General features: G+C 36.1%; 1 protein-coding gene across 4 annotated transcripts in view; it reads right to left on the minus strand.

Moving 5' to 3' along the window:
* NBEA (neurobeachin) overlaps nt 1-22,043 on the minus strand; it is a 774,301-nt gene extending 752,258 nt beyond the window's left edge. For 2 of the 4 annotated variants that reach the window (XM_030922221.1, XM_030922218.1), the window contains exon 1: nt 21,222-21,515. In XM_030922221.1, the coding sequence (XP_030778081.1) occupies nt 21,222-21,515 (294 nt within the window). Of the gene's footprint in view, nt 1-21,221 lie in introns of all 4 variants that reach the window. The other 2 variants (XM_030922219.1, XM_030922217.1) reach the window with 2 other exon arrangements.
* Between the last annotated feature and the right edge of the window lie 5,590 nt (nt 22,044-27,633).

Below are 27,633 nucleotides of genomic sequence, written 5' to 3' on the forward strand. Positions count from 1 at the left end.
TTATTATGACTAAAGACTGTAGCGCTATGAGAAAAAATAAAATGTCAGTAGAAAGACAAGCAGGGGCAAATTATGACACGCCATGTATATCATAGTACTGAGTTAGTGTTTGTGTGCCAAGTGAGGATGCGAGTGATTTTGTGCCTGGGTATGCAAACAGGTTCTTGAGGGCTTCAAGAATCAAAGCTTCAATATATTTAGACATTCAAAGCTAAGTGTGCTGAATGTTTGCCATAGTAAACATGATAGTTACCACAAAAGCTATCAACATGTGATGCTATTTCCATATCTTAATTTCAATCAGAGTACAGCTTGGATTCGAGACAGTTGCACGTTAAAGTCCTAAGAATTCTAAAAAAGAGGCAGTAAGCATAGCAAGTACTGCCTCTGTCTGAAGCTTAATTTAACAGTTATTTGCTATGAAATCTTGGAAGAATTGTTTCACTTTCTTTAACCTTTAGTTCCCTCATCTATAAAACTACCAAAGTCATAGGGGTGTTGCATGTAAAACACTTAGCAAAATGCCTGGTACTTAATATAAGCTTAACAGAGGTTTATTGTTATTTTTATTATTATTGATACTAATAAAGAAAAGTAAGACCTAGATTTTCTACAAACATTGCAGCATATATTTTTTTAAAGGTGTTCTCTTTTAATTAGCTGGAGTCAAAACTATTTGGGCTTTTCCAGTGATACTACTGAACCAACAGTGCCTTTGGATGCACAGATGAAGGCACATAAGAATAAAAACTCATAAGAAGGGAAAAAAGAAAAGAGTAGAAGCATGGAAAAGGATGAAATAATTCAAAGTAAAAAAGCAATGGGTTTACAAAATAGAAAACAGTGTCATTTTTACAGGAATTTAAGTAAAGCATTACTAATAAAAGATCTTACATTTTTATCACTATCACTTACCCTTATTTTCACTTGGTTAAGACCAGCTGTTACAGGCTGCACTGTATCCCCCCAAAAATTCATATGCTAAAGGTGAGGACTTCAATATTATGAATTTTGGGGGGAACACGGTACAGCCTAATGGCACTGCATTTGGAGATAGAACCTTTAAAGAGATAAGCCAGATAAAATGAGATCATATGGATAGGCCCTAATCTAATCTAACTGATGTCCACATAAGAATAGGAGATCAGGACATAGACACACAAAGGAAAGCACATATGAAGACACAGGGAAAAGATGGCCCATCTGCAAGCCAAGGAGAAAGGTTCAGAAGAAACCAGTCCTGTGGCCACTAGAACTGTGAGAAAATAAATTCCTATTGTTTAAGCCACCCAGTCTGCAGTATGTGTCATGACAGCTCCAGCAAACTAATACACCAGCCAAACCCAAGAGACTCACATTAATATAACCAAAGAGATAATTGCTAGACTAGAAAATCAGAGACCTGAAATACAGTTCTACAGTATGGCAACTTAAAATCTGAGTATCCCACATTAAATCAGTAATTTCTCTGTGCCTAGGTTTCCACATTTGAAAAACTAAATAATCTTTAAAATCTTATCAAACACCAGCATTCTGGAGTTCTAGTATTCCATTCAGAGTCCTGTTTAAAATATGGTACCCCTGACAATTAATATACAAAGTAGCAATCTAAATACCGGAAGAGAGACTTGTTCTGATAAGTAAATCTTCACAAAACACATCATCTGCTTTCCAGGTAAAGTTAGAATTCCTTCTTGATTTCTGGTTTCAATAAGCAGGGAATACAGGAATTTCTGTTAAAAGTGTATATTCACTTATATATATTTTTATAGAGCTCACAAAAAGCAGTTGTTTATTTCATTAAGAAACACAAAATAGCAAATAATACATAAAAAAAATGTTGGGAATAAGAGTACTCTCATTGAACTGTAAAACAAAATCCTACATTTTATTCTAATAATTGTTTCTTCAACTCTATAACAATGCTTTCAATTTTCCTTTCAAAGTATTTGCTGACAATAAAATGTATTTTAATTTGTTGCCATATTGATTTTCATGAATTATTTAAGCAATTTTTACCAGAGTAGGGAGAACAAGTTTTTCCCCAGTGGTTTGTGGTTTTTAAATTGTTGCTATTAAGTCAATGCATCTGTTAGGATGAGGTTTACTGACATATAACCAGAAAACCCAAAGTAGGAATTACTTGAACAATATAAAGGTTATGTGTGTGTATATATACACACATATGAACACAGATATGCACACATAGAAAAAGAGGGCATGCTACAATATCTTTTAGTTTCTTTCTATACTTCTAATGGTTCCTCTAATTTTAAAATCTTAAAAATTTCAGAAATCTCCAGACCACTGATAGCCAATAAAAATAGAGTGTAAGTCACAGATACAAGCCATATATGTAACTTCAAATTTTCTATTAGCCACATTAAAAGAAAAATGTAAAATAAGACAGGTGAAATTAACTTTCATTTTATTAACTCAGTACATATACCCAAATATCCAAAATACCATTTCAAAATGTAGTAAATACTATGAAATTATTGAGATATTTTACATTTTTTTACACCTAGCCCCCAAAATTAAGTGTGCATTTTATACTCTAAGGATATTTTAAATTCTCACTAGCCACATGTGTGGCTAGTGGCTGCCATGCCGGACCACACAGCTGTAGCCAGATCTAGCCTCTAGCCATCTTTCAAAACTCAACTCAAGCATCATCACCTTTATAAAGACTTACCTTGACTTACTTGGTAGATTTCTTTTTTCAGTGTAGCCCACAATACTCTAATTGATTTCTATGATAGAATTTACACATCCCATTGCTCATATTTGTCACCTTCTACAACTCTATAAACTCCAGGGCAGAGACCTTATCTTGATCCTTGTATCCTAAGTGCCTAGCTTTACATATGGTAAGTAATCAATAAAAGTTTGTGGGATAAAATGGATATGTGACCAGATATGAAGTTAGATTGAAAATGAATACACATATTTAAATCCAACAGACTGGTATTTATATGGGGTTGGGTGCAGCAGGAGGGGAAGCCACAGAGAAACAGCTCAGAGCAAAAGAACTATTAATAGATAATCTGTGAGCTAAATATAGTAACCCACATAGAATAATTGAGTCAAAACTGGACAATGATATAATTTAATAACTTATGAATATATGTTAAACATTAATATCTGATCATGTCCTGATAATAATATAAAGCAAAACTTTTATAAGACTTGTGGCTTTTTCTCAGGAATAAGCTACATTGACTCCCTCTTTAACAACTAATAACATGCCACAAGTGTGACACATCTAATTATTAAATTGTATTCCCATAAACTATCTTCCCACTAATATAGCTCTAATCTTTTTACATACACAGATTATAAATTAAGGTTCTGAAATATAAAATGCATATCGATCCAAAACTACAACTTCTTTCATTGGAATTCAAATCTCTGTTGTAAATGTCTATATCCTATATTTTCTAGGCAGGTCATCTTCAATTTATTTCAGAATTTGGCGGCATAATTTTTCAATGTAATTGGGTTCAGCTGTCACACTGAGTGACAGTTTGTCATACAGTAACTAAAATATATTAGTTTATCTTTCAGAGTGCACATCACTAATAAGGTTAAACATTTCTAGGATAAAATACAGTCATCCATCACTTAACAATAGAGACAAATTTTGAGAAATGTGTCATTAGGTGATTGTGTTGTTATACAAATATCAGAGTGTACTTAGACAAACTTAGATGGTATAGCCCACACACAGGCTCTGTGGTATGGCCTATTGTTCCTAGGCTACAAACCTGCACAGCATGTTACTGTATTGCATAAACAATTATAATGCAATAGTATTTATATATCCAAACATATCTAGACATAGAAAAGGTACAGTAAAAATATAATATAAAAGATAAAACATGGTACACCTATAGAGACCACCTAACATGAATAGAGCTTCCAAGACTGGAAGTTGTTCTGGGTCAGTCAGTGGTTGCATGGTGAGTGAATGTGAAGGCCTACGACATTACAGTAAGCACTACAGACTTTATAAAATGTATATACTTGGGCTACACTTAGTTTACAAAAAAAGTTTCTTTCTTTAATAATAAAGTAACCTTTGCTTACTATAAACTTTTTTACTTTATGAACATTTTCATTTTTTTAACTTTTTGACTTTTATAATAATTAGCTTAAAACACCAACACATTGTACGACTATACAAAAATATTTTCTTATTCTATAACCTTTTTCTATGTTTACCTTTTTTAACTTTTCAAACTTTTTCGTTAAAAACTAAGACACAAGCACACATTAGTCTAAACCTACGAAGTATCAGGATCTTTAAGAACACTGTCTTCCACCTCCACATCATGTTCCACTGAAAAGTCTTCAGGGGCAACAACACCCATGGAGCTGTCATCTCTTGTAACAACGCCTTCTTCTGGAATACCTCCTGCAAGACCTGCCTGAGGATGTTTTACAGTTAACTTTTTTTTAAAGATGAGTTCATGCTAAAATAATGATAAAAAGTACAGTATAGCAAATACACAAACCAGTAACATAGTTGCTTATTATCAAGCACTATGTACTGTACATAGCTGTATGTGCTATACCTTTATACAACTAGCAGTCCAAAAGGTTTGTTTACATCACCATCACCACAGTGAGTGATGCATTGTGCTATGACATTATGATAGCTCTGACTTCGCTAGGAGATAAGAATTTTTCAGCTCCACCGTAATCTCATGGGACCACCATTGTATATGTGGTCCATTGTAGACCAAAATGTTATTATGCAACATTGGCAAATCTGACTAAAACCTATTTGCTCAACATACTTCCTATTACACTTATGTAAATGAGTACTTTGAAAGAGAAAAATGCTTCTTCACAGCAACTCAACAGGCTCCTAAAATACGTATGTCAGTCACCCTAAATATGAATGCTTTTTTTTAATCCTAGGGCCTGGATGAGAAACTATTAATAGTTCAAAACAGTTTTATGACCATTCAAGGAATCTTGAACTGCTATGTAGTATTAATGAGGCCAAGGAAATGGGATTACATTGCCATTTGAATCTATACTTAGTATAGTCCAGTATTAAAAGACTGCACCTATAATCCCACCCAATTAGAGCTTCCTGTCTGCCAGGTGGATGACTTTAACAACAATAGCAATGAAACAAGCATGTGAACAGATTAACACCTAGAAAAAAAAACATAAAATTCACACCTTAGAATATTATATTCCTAGAAATAGATACTCTAAAGAAACTTGTGATATGAAAAGTCACATTTTGGTAAAAAATGAATCATTGAACCTCACCTCTTAAAAAACACAAGTAAACATAGTACTTCATAATTAGTTACTGTATTATTACATATAATAATATTTGACCTGGCTTCTAAGGTATTTTTTCTGTAACATACTTTCAATTTTTAGTGCAGATAAACAGAAAACTGTAACTCAATTTGCAGAAAGGAAAAAACAATTCCGTTAGGAGGTGGTGAGGGGACAGGAAATCCTTACAGAAGAAGAAAGGTTTGACAAAATAGTACTGCTACCAAAACAGTTAAGGAAAAATCCATATTCATGGTGATCTTGTTCTTAGAATACTGAACTGTATCACACCAACTTGAATTTTCTTCTAAGTTTTAGCAAGCCATTTAACTCTACTTTGATGAACTATTGCAATTTTTGGAAATCAAATTTTGTGAGACCGCAAAAATTAGAAATAAGTTCCAAACACCCTCAGTTTGCTTACTCTCATCCCTTCCCCCACCTTTTCTCTTACTCATTTTTCACAAATGCCTGGCGTTCTAGCTCCCACTCTCAAGGGCAGGCAGTAAAAACCAAAAGCACCTCCAAACTCCCCAGGGCCTAAACTTACACCTATGCATTTAAACTATAACTCTATTCATGGTGTCAAATATCCTATTATTACTATTTCTTCAAATCCTGATTCAATTTTTTAAAAATTAATGTGTATCAAATGTTTACTATATATCAGGCCACAACACCTGACTTTACCAGGCATTAGGGGGTCTCCTCCCTTTGTCACTTCCCCCATCACAACTTAATCTGAATCTGTCATCCCCTTCTTACTGATGAATAACTTCTAATTTCATTATAAACAAAAAAGAATCATTTTTGCTCCAAAGATAAAGGACAAGTGACTATTATGATAGTTCATAAAATCATGTAAAATATGAATTTGTCTCCCAAAGTCCCCAATATAAGACTGAATAACTCACTTATCTCAGTTAGAACAATGCTATCTAAAAGAAATATAATGTGAGGTACACATATAATTTTAAAAATTTTAGTAGTCACACTAAAAGAAATATAAACAGGTAATTTTAATAAGTATGTCTTATGTATAATAGAATAACCTAAAGGCAATATATCTACAACATGTAACTAATATAAAACATTATTAATAAGATATATTTTTTAACTAAGTCTTTGAAATTCAGCATGTATTTTACACTTAAAGCACATTCAATTCTCAAAAGCCACATTACAAGTGCTCACCAGCCACAAGAAATGGGCTTCCACACTGGATAGTTCAGCTGTACACAAACAAGAAGCAGCAGAACTTTAGAACAAGAAGCAAACAAGGAGACAAATACAGCTATAAATAGATTCAAAAGAGGCATAAATACATCCATGACTGAAAAGTCTTGAGTAAGTTATTTAAGATAAGCTAGGACTATAATAAAGGTAATAAATTGTATGTTGTTTCTTAAAAATACAAAAAGGGGTTGTAGCGAAAACACATATCTTCAGAAGTTGTATGTTATATAAAATAAGTTCAAACAGATATTGGTCATGCTCTCTAGAAGTCTATAATTAGACAGGTAGGATGAAAGATAAAAGTTTTTGCTTTATCTTATTTTAAAATTCAGATTGTTTAATGTAACATGTTTACAATCTCTTAAGAAACAAATGAATTACAGGTATTTTGCTTTAGATAAAGGAGGAGTTGGGATAAAATCACTGATGAATATTTAGTAAGGAAGTGAAATCATCAGGCTTAATCATACATAACAAATTAGTTTTGTTGTCCATAAATTGATTTTTAGGTGACACAACAAAAATTATAAATGTGTGAGTGTTCCTGTTCTTTCTTTTCCTGTGCCAGAATTCTGGCTTGGCCTGCTGAGTCTCTTTACCTCCCTCACCTTTTAAGATTGTCTTCCCAGTTTAATTATTTTAAGCTTTGTAATAAAGATGAAGGAGATGGAATACTATGAAAATACATGGTTAGTGCTGGGTGTGGAGCATTACAGAGAAGTTTCAAGAGAAGAGAATCAAGAGTAGCTCTACTACGGGAACAAAACTAACGCAAGGGAAAAAATAAATTTTTAAATAAATATCACTATGGCGGGTATATATATATATATATATATATATATATACACACATGTGTATGTGTGTGTGTATGTGTATATGTGTGTGTGTGTGTGTGTGTATTCTACATGATATTAAATAAATAGAACTAAATAATCTAAGTCCTATAGAAATTACTTTTGACCAGGTGCTGTGGCTCACACCTATAATCCTAGTACTTTGGGAGGCCGAGGCAGGCGGATCACCTGAGGTTGGGAGAGGAGAAATGGAAGTTACTATTTAACGGGCACAGCATTTCAGTTTGAGAAGATGAAAAAATTCTGGAGGTGGATGATGATGATGGCTGAACAACAACGTGAAATCACTTAATGCCACTAAACTGTACACTTTAAAATGGTTAAAATAAACAGTGACTAGGATTAACAACATTGCACTCTGTACTTCAAAATAACTAGAAGATTTTGAGTGCTCTTACCACAAAGAAATGATAAATAGATGAGATGATGGACATGCTAAGTACCCCAATTGGATTTTTACACAATGTATACATCCATCAAAACATCACATTAGACCCCAGAAATACATACAATTATGTGTCAATTGGAAACAAAATTTTAAAAAGGGTTGAAATAAATTACATGCTACATATATTTTACCTCTATAAAAAATAAAGATATCAAGACTTTGAACAAATCAGGCCAGCCTGGGAACGAACCTAGAATAATGACCAAAAAAAAAAAAAAAAAAAAAAAAAAAAAAAACCACTTGTACTGATTTTCAAAGTCATAGATTTTTGCTCTCATAAAAAAATTGATTATTTGTATATAAATTTCATTTCATATAAATGCAAAACACTAATATCCTTAAAAAGTTAATCATCATTCATCTCAAAGACTACTGAAAAATGCCAAATGTTCATGTTAATTTTCATGTATTCATCTTTACCTTCTCTTCAGAAGTATAATATACTCAAAATTAAAGTCCTCTTTTTTCTTTGCCAGTGAGCCATTCCTTTATTTTTATACTTCATTCATTTAATATTTATTAAATGCCTACTATGTGCACAGTTAATAATTTTTCTGCAATGGGTATAACAATATATCTTTCAACAGTCAAATAAAAGGGAGAGTTGATAGAGAAAATACATATCCCTTATGATGGTTAATTTTAGGTGTCAACTTAACTGGGCCAGAGGGTGCCCATATATTTCATTAAATATGATTCTGAATGTCTGTGAGGGTGTTTTTGAATAAGATTAGCATTTGCATTAGTATACTGTATAAACAGATTGCTCTCCTTAATGTGGATGGGCCTCATTCAACCAACCAGTCGAAGGCCTGAACAGAACAAAAAGGCTGACCCTCCTTCAAGTAGGGGTAATTAACTCCTCCTAACTGAAGGATATGAATGGTCAACTGTACTACTAGAATTAAGAAAAAAATATGATTTCTACAAAAAGAAATAAAGTTGATTTAATTTACTGTAGTCTACAGTTAGCATTAAGGCAAAAAACCACGAACACACTCCGTCGTGGCTCTTGTCATTGTGCAAGCTATCCCTCTGTGGAAAGTTGTTCTTTTCCTGCTCTTTTAATCCTGGAACAGTTACTTGTCCTTCAAGATTCCTTTCACAAGACATCTACCCATGAAGCCTTCCCAACTCCTCCAAGCAAAGTTAGTAACTCCATTAATGTTTCCACAGCACTTTGTTTATATTTCTACAATATTACTTTTATCCATTATAATTTATCTGTTTATTCTTCCATTCTCTGTTCTGAATTTCAAGTTATTTGAAGGTATGAATTATGTTACTCTTTTATGTACCCAAGAAGTATCTTGACTCTAGCAATAGCACACTAGATTAGGATTATTCAGTAATTTAATTTACTATCATTTTAAGTATTCTGAACCTGCTGGAGTAAAAACGGAAGTTTCCATGTGAAAGTTATAAAGCAGAAAATGAGCTGAAGCAAAGTGGAACTACAGTCATCAAGATAAAATGAAAAAAGAAGTGGACTAAGGGCCAGGGAATCTGGGTGTTAACCCTAGTCTGTGAAAGACCACAGGATCTGAACCTACCTGATTTTCAGTTTCCTCATCTATGCAAGTGAAAGAGTCAGGCCATTGACCAGATCTGAAAACACTATGACTCTTTACCTGTCTCAAATATCAAGAAAACTTTTTTAAAAACATAAACCATGTATTTACAGTGGGACCTCTGAATCCATGAGTTCTATATCCATAGATTCAACCAATAGGGGATCAAAAATATTTCTTTTACAAAATGGATGGTTGCATCTATATTGAACATGTACATTTTTTCTTGTCACTTCCCTAAACAATGCAACATAACAACTATTTACCTAGCATTTATACTGCACTGGGTATTATAAGTAATCTAGAGATGATTTGAAGTACATGGGAAGATATTCATTGGTTATATGCAAACACTATGGCATTTTATACAAAGGACTTGAGCATCCATGGATTTTGGTATCCTGAAGGGTCCTAGAACCAATCTTCCATGGATACCAAGGGACAACTGTATACATGTAGTTATACCAATCATCCGCCACTCAAAAATAAAAATAAAACCTGAAATGTTAAAGCAAGAGGCAAATGTAGAAATTAAAAGAATCAGAATAGCCTGCAAAGCTAAGATTTGTACACAAGCTGGACATGACTCAAACAAGCAAAGTAATTATATCAAAGCTGAGAGAAAATGTTCAGAGTAAAGTTCACTAAACACCACAAAATGCCAGATACTATGTTAAATACTCCTAATAGCAAGGAAGATAATGTTCTGATCCTCAAAAGATTCAGAGCCTCTAGTGCCATCTGATAAGTAAACAAACACAGTTGTTCCCTGATATCTCTGGGGGATTGGTTCCAGAGCCCCCTGTGGTTACCAAAATCCATAGATTCCCAAGTTCCTGGTATACAATGGTGTAGTATTTGCACATAACCTACGCACACCCTCCTGTGTACCTTAACTCCTCTCCAGACAATACCTAATACAATATAAATGCTATGTAAATACTTGTTATACTATATTGTTTAGGGCAGTGATCCCCAACCTTTTTGGCACCAGGGGCCAGTTTCATAGGAGACAATTTTTCCATGAATGGGGGGTTCAGGAGGGACGGTTTTGGGATTAAACTGTTCCACCTCAGATCATCATGCATTAGATCCTCATAAGGAGCACACAACCTAGATCCCTCGCTTGCGCAGTTCACAACAGGGTTTGCTCTCCTATGAGAATCTAATGGCACCGCTGATCTGACAGGAGGCAGAGCTCAGGTGGTAATGCTCACTCACCCGTGGCTCACCTTCTGCTGTGTGGCCCAGTTCCTAATAGGTCCATGGCCCAGGGGTTGGGAATCCCTGGTTTAGGGAATAATGACAAGATTTAAGTCTATACATGTTTAGTACAGACGCAACCACATTCATTTTTTTCTCACATATTTTCTATCCAAAGCTAACTGAATTCACAGATATGGAACCCATGGATACAGAGGGCCAACTGTAATTTAAAATAGAATGTGTGAGTACTAAATCTGAAATATGTATAAAATTCTATGGGAAAGCACGGGTTGGGAAGAATAACTTTTAGGGTAATATCAGGGAAGATGTCACTTAAATAGGGTAAGAACTAAATCTTGAAAGATGAGCAGTTCTTTAGACAAAAAATGGAAGAATATGATGACTTGAGAAATGTAACAATTATCAAGTAACAGTCAATATATTATAAAAAAAAGAAACATTATTGTACTGATAACTCATATCTCCTAAGGTTAAAAAAATTTAAATACTTAATTTAAATTCAAGGACTTTGAAAGGGTGATCAAGTTATAAAGAATTAGTATAGATTAAGTGAAATAATTCTATGACATTTTATAATCAAGTATCGTTTATATATTCAGTATTGAAAACATTTCTCTTTTAAGATAGCAGACTTGCTTAGCTTAGAAAGACAATGACTTTATTTCACTGAATATTTCACATTCTAGGTCAAGATGATTAAATAAGACAACACAGGTCATATGCTTAACACAGTGCCTGACATGTAAAGATTCTATCACTGTCATCATCATCATTATCAAAGGTAATGGTGTATTTAAACAGCAAAACTTGGAAATGGAAGATCCAGCTTTGGATCTCATTCTGCTACTAAGCAATTTTGCAATCTTGGACAAGTTCCTTAACCTCAGTTATAGTTTAGTTATTATACTAAAGTAAATCCCCATTTACTTCAAAGGAGTTGGAAGAGGACATTAAAAACATAAGATATGAACCCAAACCCAATCTATAAATGCCAATTCCCTTCCCAAATGTAAAAAAATTAAATGACATAAAAATATGTATATACCATCTTTTAATCTGCTGCAAGTTATTTCTCTCAGAAAATGAAAGTATTTGCTAAAGAGAAATATATGTAGATATTTTTACTCCCATAAAATTTGCTATTAATCAATGTTTGCTCTACCTTCATAAACTGAAAGAGAAATCACAATTATTAGAAATTATAATATCCAGATGCTAGTATATTCCTTCTATAACTCATTTGTTTTATTCAAGCAAATATTGTATATATAGTGGTTCAAATAATTACCTCCAATATATAACAAGAAAATCACGAATTTACTTTTTCTGTAAATATATTAATGCATACCATTATTCTGGTTCAGAGTAATCTCTCAAGTATCCACATTATGCCCAGTGAAAACATATAAAATTCAAAGCCATTTACCATATAACCAATTATTTCCCAAAACTCAAATATTAATAACTCATGGTATAGTTCTTGCTAAGTCACTTTTGTGTATAAATCCATTAAATTGACCTGCATTCATTTTTAATTTCCTCTGAATAGCTTGTCCTAAGTTGTCTATGGGACACATTCCCTACCACAGAAGCAACTCACTGAGGCTGGCTGCTCCCTCCCCTTCCAACATCATCTCTTCATATATGCTGTCTTTGGGATAATTTCTAAGTACTAGTTACATTTGCTTAGCAATGGGAAAGAACTCTAGCTTTGGAACCTGAAGGTCTAAGTCCCAGCTGTGCTACTTAGTACCTAGATAACCTTGTCTAATTACTTCACATTTTCTACAGCCTTAGTTTCTACATATGTAAAGCAGGAATGGTATGGTATCTATAAAAGGAAATTATTGTAAGGATGAGAGAACACTGCTGTGCTCAATTCCACAAGTGTATTGTAAACAGTTAAGAGCTATTAAACTATAGGCTAATATTATTTTCTAAAATAGTCACAAAAAAGTTTGTAATCCTTTAACTTGCCCCTTAGACTTGTTACCCAAGTAGTCTTCTAAATATTTAAGCAAATACTCCCAGAGGGAGCTACTATTTGCCTTGGATCACCATTCATGTCTTACTACATCTACATGTGAAAGTCAGCCACCTGACAGAAGAGATGGAAGAGACTCCACACAAAGGAACTCCTGTTACCTCTTGCCTCTTCCTTCCCCAGTTTCTCACCCTCCTCAAAGTAAGAAATCAGAAAAACTACCTCAGACACTGATAAAGAATATGCAGGATTCAAGACAACAGATCTCCTGTGCTTCAGCAGGACATCATGATCTGTGAGTACCTAAGAGTCCCCTCCCTGACAGGTCACCAGGCTCAGGTACTCCAAGCTAAAATAGCACAGGTCAGTTTTAGTTAAGTCATTACTTCTTTCTATAGTCAGGTGATTCTCTGGACCAAGATAAGAATTAAAACAATAGTAAGTACTAACCAAAGTTTACTATATACCAAGCATTTTACATATATTAACCTATTTAATCTGTACAACCTGCATATCTATCTTACGAGGCTGAAATCCCATTTTACACATGCAGAAACTGAGGCACAGTAAGTTTTAATAGCTGTTATTCCATAACATAGACGTAAAAATAATATATTTAATGTTTTCCTATTGTTGAACATTTAAGTTGTTGCCACATATGTTATATCATAAAAATACACTAAATTTTCATACCTGTCCACAGGTATTTTTTCCTTAGCCTAAAGAACTAAGAATACATTATAGGAACCTCTTTAAAATCCTTGATACATATTGGTAAAATGTCACTCAGAACAGCTGTAACAGTTTACGAGCCCAACAAGAATATTTAAGATTATTTTAACCTGCCCTAGCAAACAATCACCACTTCTTTTTTTGTGAGACAGGGTCTTACTCCATCACCCAGGCTGGAATGTAGTGGCATGATCACAGCTCACTGCAGACTCAACCTCCAGGGTTGTTGCCTAGGTTGGTCTTGAACTCCCTGGCTCAAACAATCCTCCCACCTCAGACTCCCAAAGTGCTGGAATTACAGGCATGAGCCACCATGACCAGCTGGTCATTTCTTTTTAATCACTTCTTTTTCATGTTATCTGTTACCTTATGTTCTTATTTAGCCAAAGTGAGTATTTTTCTATTAATTAATCATGTATATTTCTTCTTTCTTGAAACATATCAAGTCCTTTGACAAGTAAGCATTTTTCTTATGATTCATCCTGTAATATTTAATACCTGAAGTATTTAAATTTTTTAATTTAGAATATTAGGAATCTTTGGGGCACAAATGGATAGAAACCCAACTCAAACTGGCTTAAAGCAAAATGATGCACTGAAATATCTGGAGACAGAACTGACTTGAGGGGATCCAAAGCTGCCATCAGCAATGTATCGCTTGGTTTTAGGTGCCTCTTTAACAGCTCTGTTTTCAAGTAGAATCTGCCTTCATGGTGCAGATGGTAGTCAATTCTAGACTTACATTCTAACATTTTCAGCAACCCCAGCGAAAGCACCTTTTTCTTTCCTCAGAAAGAAGTTATCAACCTGTCTCAGAAGTACAGCTAAATTTTATAACCAATACCAGTTACTGTTGGGCCAGATGTCAGTTTCTGTGTCTGGTCCAGGAAAGCAGGATAAAGTCCAATGATGCCCCAGACCATAAAAATCAAGAATGACTTCCTAAAAGAATATCAAAAAATCGAGAATGTTAACAACAGAAAGAATGGATGCTAGGCAGCCAAAACCGGCAGAAATCTGTAACATTATAGTCATTGGCTACACACCCATCTCAGACACTCATTTCTTTTCATACATATAACTACTTAAATATCCATGTTTAACATGGCTATCTTAGGCACAATAGAAAGTGTACTTACCATCTCACCAGAGGATGAAAAAAGACGAAGTCGAATTACTGCATCTAACCTCAAGTCTGAAATTTTTGTGTTATGATAATATTCTTCTTGGTGATACCTCAAACCTGACCAATTATATAGCTATGTAATAAATTTAACTATACCCTCTAATTAATATACAATGGTAAAAGAACATTAAGTAATAATAACTGCACTTAGAAGAGTGAAAAAGGTTAAAGAAACACCATGATAACTAATTCAAAGCATAAACCGTATATCATTGGTCAGAGTAACAAGAATTCCCTGTCCTTGCTAATGGAATTCCTTGGGCCGGCCAATATGAATACATTCACTACCACTATCTCAGAAGATCTCACTTCTTATCCTCCATAATGCAGATTTTCCTTCTAGCAGCTATACTGCTGGAGCTTAGAATTGCCTTAGAAGTAAAAGAATACAGGCCTTTGTTTACCAGACTTGAGGTTTCTCTCCAAGTATGGCTTCCCTAAAACTTTGGTAAGTTTTTCGTCAATTTACTTAAGTCAAAGGACTTGAATTCGCAACCAAAACAAGCAATCCTGTCAGGATCTTGTCAGCTTTTAAGTTTCAGTCTCATAGCAATAGGCCTTCCCAGTACTCTTATCCCCTTAACCCTCAGCTTAATGATCTTCCTTGAAGCAATGTGAAACAATAAACTGGGTGAGGAGGTACAGCTATTCTATCATTTGCTCCCTGGTTGCGTCGTATTTTAAAGCTCTTCACAACTGGATTACTGTTACTTTGGTCAGAAGGCTGGCGTATGCTGCATGAGAGGCTTGGGAGAAGCTTATCAGACAGAACTTTATCTGGTTCTAATTTAAACTCTTGGCTTTCCTCTTACCAACTTTAGCACGGGGTAAAAACTTAGGGCTTTATGACCTACAAAGCTTTAATATTCTAATTCCCTGCTATCTTGGATGGCAGCTACAGGCAGAAAGAGCCTCTCTGCCTTGGAAAGGCTACATTTTCTTTTTGCTTTGCTTTCAAGCACGCTAACTTGGACCAAAGTTAACTGCTCTCTTAAAAGACATTATCAAGACCCCAAAAAGTGACCAAAACATTCCAACATCCCTAAAATTCCAACCTCAGTAGTTCCATTGACAAAGATAACACAGGTGACAATTTAAATAGCTGCTCTGTAATTCCTTAAAAGGAACTGCTAGAGGATCACAAAGTTCTCACTGCCTTCCACTCCATTTCAAAATCTAAGGTCTGTTTCCTACAATGTGTCATTTCCAGATACTAACGTCTATGTTACTGGGGATTCTTTCTGTTTACAAGTGACAAAAAAACCCAACTTACACTGATTTGAAATAAATAACAATAGTAAATTTTAAAGGAAATAATTTAATGGTTAGAAGATAATCACCACAGACAAAAAGAACTCTACATTCTCCAACAGAATCATGAGGCTGTCTGCTTCACACTTGGTCAAATTCTAAGACAGGGACCTACAACTCTTTAAGAATTGACGCATTCAGCATCCCCATCAGAAAGCCTTCCAGCACAATTCCTGGAACCTACTCAGGCTCGCTACCCTTGAGTTAAATGTTTGTCCCTGAACCAATCACCACAATTCTTGCCACACCTGGCTTAGATGTCTGACCCTCAAGGCAGGCAGTGGGGTCGACCCACCTAAACCAGTTGAACTACAAATGGGGAATGAGTGAGTCATCAAAGGAAAACTGAGGTACCACTACAAAGAGGTGAAATGTATGCTAGACACACAAGAACAAGTTCACTATTCTTGGCAATATGACAAATGCTAACAGTATTTTCTATAATTTCTCTTCAATGCATTATGTATTTTCTTTGTTAAACATGACCTTGTTATGTGATTATATTTGATTATAAATAAAAGTTTACTGAAAAGTTTTTACCAGATTCTAACTTATTAATGGATGCCAGTTCAAAATAACATCTACATATGCAGTAATGCCTACACAGCCAGGTAATACTATACACATTGAACACATATTTCTAGTCTGAAGAATAAGAAATACATGAAGTTTGTATGAGTTGAGTTTATATATGAGTTTATTTCAGGATCCTAGGTCTGGACCGTAATGTTGAACATAACTTCAGAAATTGACCATAATCATTACTGCCTATGATAGTGTCATGCACACTACAAATGCACTTAACTTATCCAAGGCCTAGAAATACAAAAAATAAAGATACATAAAATCAGTTCCTGCCCTTATGGAGTTCACAGCCTAGGAAGGGAAACACACATAAATAACTGCAATGCTACAGGGTGATATATGATGCCAAAGAGATATGCTGACATTATTTAAAGACAAGAAATGGAAAACCTGGAACTAATGCATAACAATATGTTCCGTATATAGAAAAAAAAAAAAAACGCAGATGATTGAATTTTATAATACAGCTATACCAGTGACACAAAACGGGGGCTAAGTCTGTTAGACCCAATAAATTCTTTCACACTGTCTGGAAAAAGTATAGCAAAAGAGTAAAGAACCTTGAGATATTTTTAATTAACAGCACAGTATTTGCCAAAAAGCAGCTAGCAATACACAAAACATTTATTTTAAATTAATATAAATTGATAATAGACTATAGAATATTTGCTGCCTTAGTGTCATTATATGACTAAATTTTCTATGGAAAATCTCAAAACTCCTTAAGATATTGAAACTCCAAGCATTTACATGTGAATCCTGAATTTTATTTTCCATACCCAATCATGAGAATAAAATACAATTCAAATTAATATGAAAAGGCTTACATATCAACATAAATTAAAATGCATGAAATTATTTTAATACAAATATGGTTTTATTAGTATTAAGGACCTCTATGATTCTAAGATGCAACTGTGTATTTTTAAAATAAATATAATTCAAATGTAGAAGACACCTTGTTTGTAAAATTCTAAATATCTTTTAAAACGAAAATTATGACTATCAAGCTGCAAATTTAAAAAAAAACTCTAAGGAAGAAGAGTTACTGCCATATTCAAGTACAAAAAAAAACCTTGAGGTTACCCTTTTAACAAAAATACCATGATCCATAAGCCAAGATGAAAGAAACTTAGTAAACCACATATCCCCTCAAAGCATCTTGTCAGGTTTCCAGCTCAGCCAACAGCATGCCACTTAGAATGTAAAAAAATAAGCAGAGGAAATATCATTTTCTACAACTAGACACACTGATACAACTCACAGTAACTCATGAAAAAAATTACAAATCCATGAAAAAATTTCATGAAAAAAATTTCATGAATTCAATTATTCATAAAAAATCTTCAAGTCTAAAATTCCATAATTATAATCATAGAATTATACTATAACACATAAGAAAGCCACTCCAAAAAAATTATTAATTCTTTCACTAAGTAAATATTAATCCTCTATTAAAAATATATTTTTCTAGAAATTTATGTTTATAAAAGAAACTTCCATGTTATAAACAACGATAACATATATTTACATGGCTTTTACTTCAAATATGGATAAAGCTTATATAAACATATGTTAAATGTGTTTACAAAAGAATAGATTAGTTTGATTAGGGAGTATGCCAGCTTTACAACTGAAAACAATCAACAAAATCTCTTCTCTGTAGTTAAATTCTCTTATATTGCCACTTTAAATAATTCCTCCAGAAGCCAAAGTTTGTTAACAATCAGTTTCTTTCATTAGTAGAGCTACAATGCAAGATCCTTGACAATACAGACTGTAACTTTATTCACAAACTAATCTACCTATCTTCCTAACATTATCCATTCCATATTTCAATGTTTTAAGTCAACAATAACATCATTATACAAAATACATACATCTCTAATAAAAATCACTCATTTTATTGCATATCACATTGGTGATTCTTCACCAAACTCCCACAATCCACCTAGTAGTAAAAATGGGTCTCTAGACCTTTGGGAAACAAAGCAGAAAAATTACAGCCACCGCTCTGTTGAAGAAGTCCTACACTTTAGTGCATGCTTAAACTTCACTCTGCCCAGCTTTTAATTCTTTGGCCAAGGCATGTGAGAAATAGCACCTAGAAACCAAGTATTTATGAGTATCCTCACATAGGAAGAAAAAATAAACAGGAAAAACAAAGAAAAATATACTGAGAAAGGTGACTGAGACAAGGGTATTGTTTAAGGTAGAAACTCCTTTTTTTTTTTTTTTTTTTAAGTTTCATTAGTTCTTTTCTTTTCTGTCATTCAGGGCACAGTAATAGGTATTTCACTATTTCACCTTACATTTTTATTTAATGTGTTAAATTAAAACTGAAAATTAAAAAAATTCATTTTAGATTTAATATTAAAGGTTTCCAAACTCTAACGAATCACTGAGTGTCCTATATGAATTTTACTTATTAAATAAATAGAATTAAGTTTGATAATTCGTTTTTTAAACGCCCATGACTTCCACATATTTTTGAGAATCCACTTAAATTTTCATATGACATTTTCATGAGTGTACTGGACAATAAAGCCCTAAATCTACAGTTCAAGAAATATTACACTTCAAATGACTAATTTATATTCCGTAATTAATATAATTAACAACTTAGCAATAAACAGCTCCTTTTGTCATTTATTCTTTTCCCTAAAAGTTTCTATTTAAAAATCTATTAAATACATACAAAGAAATTTTAAACCTAACTCTTTAAATTCAAAATATCATTGCAGTTACAAAGTCTTAAGTAGATTTTGGATACACTATCTCAGTATTACTTTATTTCTAGTGACTCTAAGCTTAACGGTAAAGTTCTCTGAAATAATGTCTGCATACTGAAACTTCATGCCAGATTTTTACTGCTCTGAAGAGTTAAATTTCTTTTTTATCTCAAGAGAAACATTTCACTTCCTTTCTTAGTCTACCTTCTATCTAAAAAACCCCATCTGTTAAGAACTGATTCAGCATACATTGCTACTGCTGCAGAGTCCAAGCTGGTTATATATTCAAATCAGTTTCCAGGTTGTGAAAGCTATACTGCCTCTTACCAGGTTAAAATGTATTAAGTAAGCATAGGAATACTTACTAAAATAGCCTAATATAATCTAACATAAAAATGATATTGGTTAGATCAAAACTGGAACTAGAAATGTGTTCCTTTAAATTACTGAAATACAGTTACCTGCTAACATACTAACAGTTCGAGATTTCATTTATCCTCTTTTAAAAAGAAATGGCAAGTACTGACCTCTTATTTGCAACTAGTTAAAATTAAAACTCAAGAAAACCGTATTTCCAGTAGTGCTCTGAAAAGAACTTGGTTATATCAACTTAGTGACATTCCCTCAAACTTACACTGACTTTTCATGATGATTTATTTGAAAGGCACACAAAAGTAAAAATAGGTGTTTTGTTTTAAACAACAATGAATATAACGAAGACAGATAATCTCCTTTGACCTGACACACTAGCAAAAGGAAAAAAACAGCTTCAACTTTTCTGTGCATTTAGGAGGTTCATAAACCGTAGACATTATCTAATGCATGTCTCAGGACACCAGTCGTGTAGCTGCGGCTTTCTCTGTTTTCCAATAAAGTAAAAATAATTGCTTAGCTGAAAAATGACTGCATGGGTGTACAAAGTACCCCTGTAAGCATATTGTTATGTTCCTGTGACTCCACACCAAATACAATACTCAACTGATGGCTCTCGATTTATGTCTTGCCTCCCAAAGCCCAACCTTACAGTATGTCAAAGACTAGATATTGCAGAGAAAACTGTTTAAAAAGCTTGGCTACAGGGAAAAGAAAAAAAAAAAAAACTCCATTTACAAAGCACTAAATACGAACTACTGTTAATTATCCTCGATTTACGATTCTCATCTCCTTATTTCTTTCCATTTCTTTCCCTGACATCTTAAACGCTTCTGAGCCTCTCTGTAGATAGCGCAAAACATTAAGTCATACACACTTCTGCAGTAACTCCTTCTTATCATGAAAGGAACCAAAACCTAGGGCTGCATTTCAAACCTTTCCTTTAGTCTTTACCCACATGCCACGCTACTGAAGGTAACCACAGAAATGAACCTGTATGATCTGGTGTCCTCACACACCTTGTGTGCACAAAAAATGACTAAGAAATCAGTATATTCAGGGCAACATTACAAAGAAGGGACGACTGCTTCGGAGATGGAGGGGGATGGATAGACACAACGCTCTCCATCATGGCCTTGGAATATTTAAAGACAGATGCAAAACTGCATCATTTTCTGTCTCCCTCGAAAACATCACACCCCAGCTGCTCAAGTCGGAAGCTAATGTGCTTCTCACATCTCAGCAGCATGGGGGAATTTAGGCTCCAGGGGCAAGGCTGTCATCCTCAGAGAGCGACACCACGGACAATTAAGAGTGTGAGAAAAAGAACCCCAGAGAACAGGAGGCCTCCTCACCTCCTAACTAAACTCTAAAGTCGACCCAAAACCTTCACCGCGGGGACTGGTTTAGTCGTGGTCCTAAAAAGTGATAAGAAGCGGTGTTAAGTTGGGCACTGCGCTCAAGTGGCAGGAGAGGACCAGAAAGAGGAGAGGAGGGAGGTGGCGTGGTTCTGGCAGCGCGCAGGCAGGTCACCCGCTGGGCAATACCGGCTGAACGCTCTGTGCTCCCAGGGACGCGCCGCGCGTGTGACCCTGGGGGTGGAGGGTGGGAGCGAAAGGCGCTAGGGACGGTGGATGTGGGGACTGGGGAAGCAGATGGAGAGCACGCCTTTTCCTTACCAGGTTGAGCACCGTCTCCACGATGTCCCTGTTGCTGACCTCTCCGACCTGTATGAGTCCAATCAACACTGCGAATTTCATCCGGATGTTGCGGATCGGCACCGAAGGGTTAATCATCCCCGCGGGGAGCATCACCGAGCCGGAGCCGGACGCCCCCCTTAGCTCCCCCATCCCGCTGCCCCCGGTGCCGCCACCGCCGCTGCCCCCGCCGCCTCCGCCAGCGGCCCCGACGGCAATGAGCCCCACGGGCTGAGGCTCGAGCCCCGGGCCTGGGCCCGGCTTCTCGCTAGCCATTGGCCCCCCTCCTGAGGAGAAGGGAAGAGCAGCGGCGCTGCCGCCGCCGGTACCGTTATACCTGCCTCGGCCCCCGCCCCCCGGCCGTCGCCTCGGAGCCCCAGCATCCACCAGCGCCGCGGCGCCGGGCCCGCTCCCCGCCTGCGTCTCAGCCCGGCCCGCTCCGGCGCTCTCTCCCGCGGAGGCGGCGGGGGATCCGCAGGCTTATTCTCGGCGGTGGCGGTACCGCTAACCGCTGCCGGGCAAGCGGCCGTGCCCGCCCAGCAGGTGTGCCGCTGCCGCTGCCGCCGCCGCTGCCTCTGCTCTCTCCCTCTCCCGGTCCGTCCGGCCCGGCCCGCCCCCCGCGGAGATGCTGCCGCCGCTCCGAGAAGCCCTAGGACGCGAGCAGCTGGCCACGACGCTGGCCGGTGCTGAAGCTCAGGCTGTGGCCGATGCTATTGACGCTGCTGCCGCCGCTGCTACGGGCGCCACTGTTGTTGTGAAGCCCCGACGCCGCCGCTCACTCCGCCATGTTGCCGCCCCCTGCCTGCGGTAGCGGCCACTGCGCCTGCGCACAGCCTCCGGGGGGGCGGAGCCCTCGGTGCACCCCCTCTTTTGCCCTGCCCTCCTTCTCTTCCCACCCACCCACCCCGACACCCCTTGTCCCTCCCCCAACCACCCTGAACGGATAGACAGGTGAGCAGGTGCATGGGGACTGCTGCCAGACACTGGGGCAAGCTGGGAGAGGCGGGGCGGGTAGTGGTTTCCTTGTGGTTTTTCCCTTGAGGACGGATTTTCCCTGTGGGGAAGGACACAGTGTGCGTGTCTTGCCTTCGCTGCCACCTCCTCCTTCTCTCAATATCCTCTTGCTGGGAGGAGGTTCCTCATCTCCGTTGTTGCATCCAGCTGCTGCTACTGCCAGTGCCACGTGCCTTGTAAGGTAGGGGAGTGGCAGACGACCTCTTTCTGCCCCTCTTCACCCTTTCTCGCAGTCCTGTCCGCCTGCCCTCCCTAGAATTTCCCAAAGAAAAAGTGGCTGGCAAAGCAGAAACAAACGCACGGGGTGGAGGCGGGGGACGGGGGGGGGGGGGGAGGGGGCGATCCTGCATTGTCGGGGGAAGAATACAGATGGAGCGTAATGGTGCTTCTACAGCCATGAAAGAGGCTGACACCTGCACATTCAGGCACTACTTAAAATAGAACTTGTCAAACAGTGATCCTCTCTGGATCAAGCTCGGAACAACAAACAGCTCTTGAACTCGCCTCCCAGCCTAAAAAGGCTGCAGTGTGTGACACTGGGGTAGTTTGATGGGAACAACAAATCCCATACTTTCAAAATCCCTGACGATCCTCAGGTATGATGCCAATTATTGATGTTTTTTTTTCATAGGCACGTACAATTCAGAGAACTTTCGAAATTATCTAAAAACGTGGGTGATTCTCACTGCCAGCCTTGATCTGTGAGAAAAGTACGTATCTATGTCTGCACAGACACAAGAGATAAGAAATAAGCCTTTAATTTTAAAAAATTAAAATGTACCTAGTAATCATACTGCTTGTATTGAATTAAAACTAAATAGACATGACTATTCCTTGAAAGGAAGGATATAATTTTCTTTAATATTTCATGAGGTCTGCCCTTTTCAATAAAGATTATTGAAAGCCACCAGAGATATTAGGTATCTCGAGGTATATTCAGATCGTTTTAATTGTTATCTCAAATGAAAAAGGTCAATATACAAATCCACCATTATCAGTTTTGTTATTATTCATATTTAATTGGACCTGCCAGTCAAGTTAACTCCCAGAATATGGGAGCATGGTAAAATTCTAAGTACCACAGGTTATAAAAAAAGTTCCTCAAAACCAGTGCTTAGGATGAATTCTTGGTTGCATGTCTGTTTATTTGTTTAAACTTGCACCAAAGTGATTGAATTATTAAAGTAGTTAAGCAAACACTTCTGAAAGCAGTGGTAACTAACATGTCCATTTAAATTAAATAGCAATTGAATTATAAAATGCTAGAATGCTTGAAACTGTATGGAAAATTTACAAAACATACAAGTCATAATAGTATGACTTGAGATATACTATATAATTGAAAAATCCTGTAACATTTATATCCTTCTACTACATTTTTGTCTGTCCCAAGTGAGTATCATCTGCTTTTAAGAGTACTGTTTCATTTGCAAATTTAAAATGATATCTTTTTAAAATACATAAATCTAGATTGAAAGGTTGTCATACTAAGTTTTTTTACCCACTGTGCATATATCTATATGGCAGCAGGTTCTACCTTTTGCTATTTTTAGACTTCTTGCATGAGTACTTTGAGAGACAGTGACAACCTGAACTTCGTATTTCCTTTCTGAATGAATAGCTTAACATCATTTTTAACATTTCCATTTTAATTTTTCTTGTGTTTTTTCTTAAGCAGTATGTGTGTGCACTTGGTTATATTTTTCTGCTCATTTTTCTTTAGTGAAGATAGTGGGTAAAGATAATATCACCATTTCTAAGTAGGAAAACTCCACTTCTTTTGCATACTTAATTCAATTTAAGAGATATTTAGAAGAGCTTACCAATTAAAAAGTTTTCTCCAGTGGACGATCAGCTCCTCCCAGGCGCTATGATACTGTGGAAAGTGCATGATTCTTTGAGTCACACTCACAACTTACTACCTTTGCAATCTACTTAAGCTATTTGAGTTTCAGTCTCCTCATTCCTTCAGTAGGGATAATAATACATGTCCCATAGGAAAGTGAGAATTCCATAAAATAATTTCAGCTGAGCAGCTAGCATATCGTCAATGTGTCTTTGTATCCTTAGTATACAGGCATGTGTGTTGCGTGACCTGTAAACACATGTAATACCAATTATAACCACATACAATTACAATTATAACCACATACAAGTCTGCATAATGGCACAGTTATATGTCTTCCATACCATCCCAAAAATGTAAAGTTTAGAAAAATCAGCAGGTCTGTTTCCTTTTGGCCTACAAAACCTTTTCCTGGAAAGTGTACAAATAACTTTGCATTTACATTAACAATATTTTAAATTAAAAGCTACATAATAATAGAAGATAACTAATCTGTATATTTTTAAATCTCCAGATTAAAAATACATTTTATGTGGTGAATATTAATTTTGTATGCATTTTTGCATAACCCTACTTCCTAAGGACAACCATTCAAAGATAAGAAACCTGTGAATCTGAGTTTCAAGAAGCAATATTGCAGAGAGGTAGAGAAGTCATGCCCTAGATTCAATGGAACTTGGATTTGGATTCTAGTTCCACCACCCACTTATATTTACTTAAATTTACAGTATGATGTTGGGAAAATGACTTTAGCCTCAAAGCTTCAGTTTATTCAACCCAAAATAAGGATGATAATACTACTTCATAGGATTAAAGGACCTAATACATTTAAGGTACTTAATGTAGTAGCAAGTGTCAATCAATAATGTCTCCCTTCATTGACTGTTGGAAAAGACCCACAGTTATTTTGTGTCATTATTTTTGTTTTTTTTTTTTTCATCTACCTTGCCTGACTTGTAATTTACATTGAATAAATGTGTTCAAAAATGAATGGATGGAAACAGCAGTTCTCCACACTAAATATTCCCACTTCCTTCACCTGTTCTTTAAATAACAGATTTCTTGCTTTCCTCTAAACTTTATCTGAACAGAATATTCCAAATTCGGTGTGGGTTTGGATCTGTATAAAACAGAGGGAAATTCTTACCCCACCCTCAACCTTTAGCAATATAGCTCCTGTTAATGTTGCCCCAAATCAAATTAGATCTGTTTGGTTTGCTTTGGTTTTGGATTTTTTTCTTAACATGACACTGATGATTCATGTAATGTAGTAATGATTCACATTTGGCACGTGGTGGGTTCTCAAATAATTTTGGTTCCATTCTCCTCTCATATTGAAATTATTATCACCATTAAATTAGTTATAGATCTGCCCATTCTTCCTGGCAATAGGTCTAGCATTCATCCCATTTTTTTCATCCTCACTGTACCCACCCTGATTCAAATCCTAGTCACTTCATACCTCTGTCTCCTCTTTTCCACACTCACTCTTCTCCAGTCCATCCTTACATGGGTAATCTTCGTAAAGTTCCATCTTCATGGACAGATTAGGCCATCAAGGATTAATTAGGATTAATAAAGAGTTTTACTTTATTAACCACAATAGCTGCATGAAATAATTATCAACCTGAAAAACTAAGGCTTTTTCTTTTGTTATTAATTTTTTTTAGCAGCAGCATATCTACAATTTGTAGCTTTACATGTAGATTTTGAGATATAAAGTACAAAATTGTACATATCAATTTAAATTTAAATTTTATTTGAAGGCCAGGCATGGTGGTCCACGCTTGTAATCCCAACACTTTGGGAGGCCAAGGCAGGTGAATCACTTGAGGTCAGTCGTTCGAGATCAGCCTGGCCAACATGGTGAAACCCTGTCTCTACTAAAAATACAAAAACCAGCTGGGCATGGTGGTGGCCACCTGTAATTCCAGCTACTCAGGAGGCTAAGGCAGGAGGATCACTTGAACACGGGAGGCAGAGGTTGCAGTGAGCAGAGATCACCCAACTGCACTCCAGCCTGGGCAAGAGAGCAAGACTCTGTCTCAAAACAAAAAATATATATATTTTATTCAAATTTTCTATTTAATTTTCCATTTAAATTTCATCTGCTAGGAATTTCTTAATCCTGGTTATATCATGCAAATAATGTATTGTCTTATTAGCCTATGTGCAAATTTGGAAACATTCCTTCTATAACTCCATTCAAATGTTTGATTGAACAGGATGGAAACAGCTCAGTAGTCACCAGTATCACTCTGCTTGAATCAATTCACATTCTTCAAACTGTGGGTCCCAACCCATTAGGGAGTCATGAAATTGATTTAGTGGGTTGCAACCAGCAGGGGTTTTTTTAATGAAATGAATAGAAACACACAGAATGAGAAATTTCGAAATATATTTTGTAAGGGTAAGTACCGTTTTATAAAATCTGTTTTAATTATACGCACATATACATAAAAATACATATGTAGGCTTACTAGGTAATGACATAATATGTATTTCTTACTGCAAGTTGTAGTCAAAAAGTTTAAAAACTGATTTAAGTTGTTTACAAGCACCTGTTTAGTATATGCCTTCAATAATAAATTAGCTACCATAGTGTTCTAATAACTAGCACACATATTCCTCTGGCTTTTCCAAAGGATACCATAAAGGACCTTGACAACTATCTAGCTGCAGTCTGGATACTCTCTGTTTCTGTATCTGAGAAAAATTAAATGAGTATATCGATGTGAAGTATTATTACTGGTTTTGGCAATATTAAGCTACTTGCTATGGATTTACGAGAATTAACCTCCCCCTGCCTTTAACACTTCAATCCTCTGGCACTCCTAGTTCTCTATGACTCCTCAAAGACCATTGAGAGTTGTTCAGTAATCTAGTTTTCAGATTCTTTTAGGATCGGTGGATGCAATTTGCCCTACCTTGGGGACTTGAAGTCATTTAGCCTCTCTAGGTATCTATTTAGAATGTCTTCATCAAACTTAAACGTCAGTTTCTTCCAACTACCACTACTTCTTTTATCTTTTTTGCTCCACTAATTTTCCTCTTAAAGAGGGAACACAAACACAAAATAGAAATTCTATATTTGTATCCTAAGTTGACACAATTTGGGAATAGTTAAAATGTTGATGCTTACCAACCAATAAATATTTGTGTGCCAAAAACTAAACTCATTGAAATGAGTGATTCTGGATTAAACCTTTAGAAAAAAATTGTGTTGAGACATGGAAGATTAATCAGCAAGTATTTAAAAAATGTCAAATGGTGCTAAAATAATACATATTCTGGAATCTTAAATGAACTAGATATCGTACAAACACCCTAATGCAAACACGTACCTGTAAACATCACATAAATATGCATACAAATGCACCATACACACATACTTACTCACCATTAAATTGTCATACCTCTGCCCATTCTTCTGGGAGTGGGTCTAGCATTCATCCCATTTTTTTCATTCTCACCGCAGTCATCCTGATTTAGATTCTAGTCACTTCATACCTGGTCTCCTTGTTTCCACACTCA

Source organism: Rhinopithecus roxellana, chromosome 18 (genome assembly GCF_007565055.1).
Source record: "Rhinopithecus roxellana isolate Shanxi Qingling chromosome 18, ASM756505v1, whole genome shotgun sequence".
NCBI classification, from domain to species: Eukaryota; Metazoa; Chordata; class Mammalia; order Primates; family Cercopithecidae; genus Rhinopithecus; species Rhinopithecus roxellana.